Source organism: Antrostomus carolinensis, unplaced genomic scaffold (genome assembly GCF_000700745.2).
Source record: "Antrostomus carolinensis isolate BGI_N321 unplaced genomic scaffold, ASM70074v2 scaffold48096, whole genome shotgun sequence".
In the NCBI taxonomy this organism is placed as follows: Eukaryota; Metazoa; Chordata; class Aves; order Caprimulgiformes; family Caprimulgidae; genus Antrostomus; species Antrostomus carolinensis.
Window position 1 is genome coordinate 17,714 of NW_010324869.1, and position 7,990 is coordinate 25,703.

Here is a 7,990-nt window from a genome sequence, read left to right on the forward strand (position 1 = left end):
ACGTAAGGCAAAAGCTTAGCTTGATACCTGCCTCTCTGACTTTGAATAAATGCACAACAATGACTTATATATAAACAGACTATAGAAACACATATCTGCCAGGTCTATAGTCTAATATATCGCTGAATAACTTATGCGCAGCTGTTACAATATTTGCAATTTTGGTCTCCATGTCAGAAAATAACAGAAAGTTAAACTGACTGCTGTTTTAGCATGAGATGTGAGAGAATACTTACCTCTGGGCAGGGAACAAAAACAGGATTATCCCATTCTGAAAACAATGACTGGAGAGACTCCCCTTCAGCATCTAGGAAAGAACACACAGATAATACAGGGACTCCCACCATCCATCGATGGAAGGTGCATTGGGTACCTTTACCTCAGGCAAATATTATTTTAATTTTTGCCCTCACAAAAAGGGGAGAATGTAGAAATAAATAATGGAACATGACACTGGGCTTCTCTATTGTTTGCTCTAACTAGGAAGGACATTGTGCAGCTTTCTGACTCCTAAACATGCTGCAGCACAATTCAACAGGCCCTGGAAATGGGGCAGGAGGAGAGAAAGAAAGACCTGTTTAGCTACCCACTCCCTCTGGACAAAGCCACATACCAAAAAGATTATTTCATCCTTTCCACCACAAAAAAAAATTGTGAGGATAGAAGCTATTTTTCACATTCCAAGGTTGGAACGAGTACAAAGAAGGGAGTAGGTAATTATTCTTTAAACTACTGACATAATTCAACAAAGAACTGGGTATTTCATCCGGTAAATAAGTATCCCCTAACCTGCCTTCAACCCTAAAAGATTTTTTTTTCCAGTTCTAGATTTGAGATGACTCACACAGTCCCATTGTTAACAGACCTTGAGTAATTCTGGGTTCCTGTTGGGACATCTGGGAGAATTCTTTGATTTTTTTTTTTCTTTTTTTTTTTTTACCACAGAACACCGTGTCCTGGACCTGGAAAGCTGGCCCTACCTCTCAGATCCTGGCTTGCTAAACTCTTCTCTTTTCGAGGTCTAGGAAGGAAGGGTAGCACAATCTCACTTCTAAAGGGATGGCACCTGAACTGAAACCCTAAACACAATAGAAATTTACTGCTGTAGAACCAACAGCACACAAAATCACAAAAAGCAATACAATTATTAAACTGTCATAAATGAGCATGTGCTTAGTCCTGCACACACCAAGAGTATCCCGCAGATTTTGCAATTTAACATTGAGAAATAATAGCACATATGTAAAAAGCTGAGAATTATCACACACACTTGCATCAGAAAACGTATTATTTTAAAATATTACCATGGCTTCTGCAACTCTCCTTAGAAATCTGCTGCTGCTTTAATCACAAAAGAATTATTTCCAGAATTAGTGCAGTCAGAAGTGTTATCCCCGAAGGAAAGAGGAGGCATATAGTAGTCTGTCAGATATCAAACCACTTCTGACTTCCCTTTGTTAAGGTGTGGCAAAACTGTCAATCACCACTCCTATCAATACTTAATACAGTTATCAGGAACTTGTAAAACTGAAAACTACAAGTCAGTGAGACCACACGAGATATCAGAGTAAGCCTAACAACATGTTCCTACCCACCCAGAAATGATTTAATGATATTACAAACCAGCACTGTTATCAAGATTATTAAGAAAAGTGGCTCGGATTTCCAGCACAGTGGTAAACATTTCACCCTTCCTTTGGTACAATTCAGACTTCTATTCTTTGTGAAATAATAATGAATTAATAAAGTTCCTTTCTACTAAGAAATTAAGGGTGTGCATTCAGGAAAAGTGGCAGAGTGATAACGCCAAAGAAAACCAGCTGCGTGCTGATAAGCTCAATATGAAAGGGCTCTAGGAGATCCTAGGCCAGTCCCGAGACTCCTGACTGTTGGCTCCGTTCCAGTAAGGACCGATGATGGTCCTACCCTGGGGACTGAGAATTCTTTCAAGAATCCAAACTGGCAGCCCAGCACAGGAGAGTAACTCAGCATCCCACTGTCACAAAACCCCTAACAGAGGACAAGTTGGCCCGACATGGTTCCTGGTAAACTGTGGCAAGTGAAGAACGCTACCTAATTCAGACTCTGACAGAACTTCTACAGCGATCCTCACTCAGAGATATTATCCCTCAAGTTCACAGAAGCACCTACCATCTGTGTGAACAGAAATCCAGTATTTTATACATAGAATCAAAACCAGATTCATTTCCCTGCTTCTTGCTGCAGGGAAAATCCTTGTTCAGGACCTAATTTTTTTTCATAAAGCTAGGATTTTCTTGCCCACAGGCCACTGAGAATCCAGGGCTGGCAGAGATAGTATTAATATGATTTTTCTGACAAGTAACATCAGAAAAGGTGCTGAGGGTAGTAATGTATCTACTTATACATGCAAATGTCACACAATTACCATAGGTGAGTATTCATTTTCAGTTGCCTCATTAAAATACACTGGTGTAATGACATTATTAGTCAATAATGCAGTAAAAGTAACAACAAATGTAAGCATAGCTGGCATAACAATGAGGACTAAGTTGAACTGGGATGCTAACCTACTACAGATGTGTAGCATCACATTATTCAAAAGGCATCTGATGGTGAAATGAAGCTTGATAAATTTTACTGTAGCAATCAGTTTAATCAGTACAGAGATGTCTGAGTCTATCTTACAAAACCTAGCATTTCTGTTGTGCACACAGCACGGGACTGGAAAAAATAGCAGATGGCCACTGCTGTCATGGAAAAGAGCATATAGATATTCTTACCTCCTTCCACCTGCCACCAACCAGTGTAATTTCCCTAAAATTCTGTATGAGATGCTGTTCTTAATAAATCATGGGGCTATGAAATTCTAAGTCAACACCATGGGGTTACTGACACTAATCTCAAATGCAAAATGAAAGCACACATAGCAAGTGAAGAAATTATTCCACTCCTGGGTCTTAACAGCAGTCCAAAACTCAACATCAAGAGTTTTATTGGATGTTAACATCAAGAGACGTGAATGCTGTGTTAGGACAGTTATGTTCATCCCTATGACTAAGGAGAATTAATATCCTCTGCTTGAAAAATGTGTGAAAGAACATGTTTGTTGAACTTTGAAAATGTAAGATCCATAGGGTCTAGCCCGAGCCCAAACACCTTGTGAAGGCTCGGGAGGTCTGAACTTCAACCACAGAAAAGCCAAAAAGCTGTGGTAGACATTGCAGGAAGAATAACACCACTGACAGAGGTGAGAAAGTGGCACTGCTGGTATGATGGAGAGTGACATCAATGATAAGGGTAAGAACAGCGCCATCAGGGGTAAAAAGATGCAACACAATATATGTCTTCAAAGAGTCCAGACTACACGTAATCTGAAAGCATAAAGGCATGGGAGATATTCTCTTCATAAACATGAATGCACTATCCAAATATTTTGGACAGAAGGTCAAGCTCCACATCTCATTGCTTTGGCTGGCTACTAAACAGCACTGTGGGCAACCAAAGTTGGTGAACCACAGAAATTAAAAGTGTTAGTTAAGGAGTGTACATTTGTGCCTGCAAGTAATTTTACCTAAGAAAAATGGAGATGATGTTCTCCTTGTAGCAAATTTACTTCAGTGGGACACAACAGATTTATTGGCATAAATTACTATACCTAAAGGGAATAGCTTAACAACCAAAGCACCTATTGCACCAGTGTTTCTATGACTGGTGATAAAGAAGGAAGTAAAAGACAAAAATGGAACAAGCCAAAGGCTATCATGATTGATTAGACAAATATTTCACAGGAGAACAATCTAGAACAAAGTCCAAACTACTTTTTCAAAACAAATTATACAGTAGAAAATTAAGGTCTACATGATGAATGGCTGCATCTTTGCTCATAACATCTGCCTAGACAGACTGATCTATCCATGGAAGGGAAATTATCAAAGACAACATTCTGCTGAGCCAGATCAGGAGGACACACAAAACCCAACCCAAGAGACAGATCAATGAAGACTCATGAACACCACAGCACTGAAAAACCAATACACCCCTGGAAAAGCTCCATCGTCAAACCACCAACAATGCTGTACAACGTCTCCTATAAAGCTGAGCATGAAGGAACAGCCTTCCAAAATCTGCAGAAAGGAGATCACACATTCTCAATTTAAAAGTTAGATTTCTGTTTGTATTTCAAGGGTTGTTGTAAATGTTGTCTGCAGTTGGGACAAAATGTTAAAAAACACGAAATTTTTGAATATTTTGAATGTTAATGTGTTACTGTCTCCACAGTCTCCAGCACTTTCCTGTTTTTCATACAGCTATTACAAGTAAGGCAGTGGATATTCCAGTACAAACTGTCGGGTGCTGTCAGCAAGACATTTTATGCACCTCGCAGAACACAAACAGTTTACCTCATTCCATTTTTACAACCACCACCACCCCTCTTACCATTCTCTGAGACAACATTCACAGCCATTGTTGTTATATCTTGAATGCAGGCAGCCTGAAATCCTTCAGGAGGAGGAGTGCTGTAGGTGCTCAGTCCAGTTGCTTTATTGATGTATATTGTCTTACCCGATGAAACATCAAAATCTTGCAGCCAGTCGGAACACAAATCCTTCCTGGGATTGCCTGTGCTTGTGTTGTCTGCAGAGAATTCCAAATTACTTGGGCTGGTCACAGAGGGAACCTCAGTATCTTTCAAATTTTGTTCTGAGGATTCATCTAACAGATTTTTGTCCTTACAGACGGTGTTAGCACAACCCTTTTTAGCAGGTAATGGTAAAATGCTGCTTGAAGACACAGTGCACTCCCCTTCTATGCTACTGGTGGTAGCCAGTGGTGATGGGTTGCCCGTACTTTTCACAGGCTCTGCTCTCATACTGCCTGATTGCGAGCACATATCCTCTTTAGAAATGCTGTGATTACACTCCCTCATTTTTTCCTCTGAGGATTTATCTGTTTGACAAGCATTGTACGAAAAATCATTATTTGAAGATTCAAGATCAAAACAGTGGTCCTCTTTTCTACTTGAATCTGTTTGGAATTGTTCACCAAGTTCCACCTCTTTGCGGTCACTTTTCATTCTGGACAGTTTGGATGACAATGATCCTGGTGATCTTTTACAACTTATATATTTTTTACTAACCTGAGAGTATTCAGACAATGACAAAGGTCTCTGACAAAGGGCTTGTTTGTCCTGTGAAGTTTCTCCACTGCAGAATAATCTCTCTTCCAAAGAACCAAAACCTCGGCTACTATTATTAGAATCTGTATCTTCCAAAGCTGGAATTTCACAAGTGCCCACACTACCATGGTTGTCGTTCTCACTCTTTGAAAAGTCACAGCTAGCTTGTGAACTAAACACTGGGAGACCACAGTCACTCCGCTCTGACAACGGTGTCGGTAGCGTACACCTGACTCTCCCATAGTATCTCCTGAACTTCTCTAACGAGCCCAGCTGTGTGGACAAGCTCAGCTTCTTAGAGGGCTGAGATCTTGGCACAGCTATTTGCCTTCTGGTGCTTTTTATAACTTTATTGTAAGGAATACCTGAAGCAGTTGCCAATGGCAATTCTGTAGCATTCGATGTCTCACAATGCCTTTTACTGGTGGCAATAGGCACAGCTGTCCCCTCACTCGCCTGATCTGACAAAGTTTTGCTCTCTGGCCGCTCACTGCCATCAGCCATGCATACTTTTCTGGTGCAAGGAGGTGTACATTCTCTATTTGTATTGCTGGAAATATCCTTAGCACCTGAAGACTGAATCGGAAAATTTACTTTGTGACCAAAAATGTCCTTGGCACAGCCAGGGCCAGGTCTACACTGCACAGTTAATGCAAGGTTTGTTTCTGTTTGTTTCCGTTCAGGTGGGGGCTCATTTCGCGTAACACGTGTTATAAGGCCTGTAGAGCACAATTTTAATGGTACTGAACTAACAGTCCCTCTTCCAGCATCATCCACCACTTCAGCTGTTTCCCTGTCCTCTCCTCCTGCATCACACGGTCTCATCAATGAGCTTCCAGAGACAGTGTCCAGCCCCGCTGCTGTTTCAGGAGGGTCTTCTCCCTCAGACGGCGACCGAGTACCATCACTAGCTAAGATGTGGGCTGCACTGCTTTTCTGCATGACTTTGCCTTGCTGGCTCCCCACATCTTTTATGTAATTCCCTGCACAATGCTGCGGGTCACCACAACTGTCCATTTTTCTTGTTTCTAATCTGGCCCCTCCACCAAAAGAGAAACAAAGATTTTCTGAAGGTTTCAGATGAGTATTAGACAATTTTTGGGAACTGTTGGTGTCTTTTGGCTCCTGCTCTGAGAAATCTGGTACCACGAAATCAGAAGCTGTGTCATCTCTTCTGGGCAGTGGAATCTCCACTTTGCTGTTTCTACATGCACCGGGTGGTTCAGCAACCTTCTGATTTGGGGCAACTTCCATTTCCTGTAGATTTTTATCTGACTCTTTAAGATTTGAAGATTGTTTTTCAGTGACAGATTTCCTTTTGACATTTTTTGATTGCACGTTACACATTTCATAGGCATCCACAATTTCATCACACGCTTTCTTAAAACTGTCTTGGATGCTCTTCTCATCAGAGAGTGAGGGCTTCAGAACTGGAGCGTTATGCAAACAAAAGTCATTATCTTCATTAAATTCTCTGACATCCTCACTACATGGTTCAATAAATAAGTGTTCTCGTTTCAAAAATGTTTTCACTCCTTCCTCTATGCAAGTTAGAAGAACATCCCAGTTCTGGAACTCAATTAGAGTCTTTGCAGGTTCCAGACACACATCATAGTCACTGTACGCACAGGTCACATTGAGAATAAAGATCCCGTACAACTCTGGGCCACAACGGTGGCGACCAGGACTTGAACTAGCCTGTCTGCTGGCAGGCCCACTTTTTGCCTTGCAAATGACACTTTCTTTTCTTAATAAAAAATCAATTAGTTTATGTAGTCTTGTCTTTAAAACAAGCCTCCTATTGACATACAAGAACTGCATATTCTTGTTGTAATGTCCTTCAATACTGATAAAACCACTTAACTCAAATCCCCCAGACTTATGATCGATTTCTCGTAACTTCTGCGATCTGCCCAGTCCGTAAATTTGACAAAACCGAGAGTACACATCTCTTGTCTTAGGGAGCTGCAGCACCATAGAACAAGAAGCATCGTTCCTTAAAGAAAGTGAAACAGAGGGATGCATCAACGAAATAGCCTCTACTTTCTGTCTCACTCTCTCAAATTCCAACACCGGATCCATACACTTTCTCCTCACCGGTAACTGATGGAACAGATTACACACGGTCACCGTGGTTCCGCCACTTGGTCTGCTTGATTCAGCTTCGCAGACTTCCAGTGCTTGCCCATTATGAAACAGTTTCACAAATGTTTTCGCGGTCCTGCTGGTCTTAGATGAAACTTCCACTAGGCTGGCCATGTTGGCTATGCTTGCCACAGCCTCCCCTCTAAAGCCATAGAACGTCAGTTTCTCCAAGTCCCCCACTGAGCTGCACTTGCTGGTGTAGTACCGCCTTCCCATTGCATTTAAGTCCTCTCTTCCCATCCCGGAGCCGTTGTCCACCACCTGGATCTTAAAAGCTTCCAAATCCACCCTGATAGCTACACAAGTTGCTTTGGCATCGATGCTATTGAGGACAAGCTCCTCAACACAGTGCCCCAGTGAGGTGATGGTCACTCCAGAACGCAGCCTGGCTCGCACATCTTCCACCAAATGTTTAATCATGTCAGAATCAGACAGATGAGAAACTCAAGAAACTGCAGGGAGCTCATTCCTCCATGTTCCTTAAAACAACACACTGGGTGGAGAGAAAAAAAAGAAGAAAAGAAAAAAAAACCAAAACAACAAATTAAAGGCCTGAAAAAACTTTTATTTATTCCATTTACCCTCATAAATTTACTTTTGTTAGTTTTCCTGGTATTCAGAGGTATTTTTCTGTGACTACTGTCCTGCTCAGGCTTTGACTACACATTGTTCGTGCCTCCAGGGTAA

At 41.4% G+C, this 7,990-nt stretch overlaps 1 protein-coding gene across 1 annotated transcript in view; it reads right to left on the reverse strand.

Moving 5' to 3' along the window:
* Window positions 1–7,723, reverse strand: part of MLH3 (mutL homolog 3) — a 19,166-nt gene extending 11,443 nt beyond the window's left edge. The window contains exons 1-3 of the mRNA XM_029085723.1: window positions 4,420–7,723; window positions 981–1,079; window positions 237–307 (exon numbers count right to left, since the gene is read on the reverse strand). Of these exons, the coding sequence (XP_028941556.1) occupies window positions 237–307; window positions 981–1,079; window positions 4,420–7,723 (3,474 nt within the window). The remainder of the gene's footprint in view (window positions 1–236; window positions 308–980; window positions 1,080–4,419) is intronic.
* Between the last annotated feature and the right edge of the window lie 267 nt (window positions 7,724–7,990).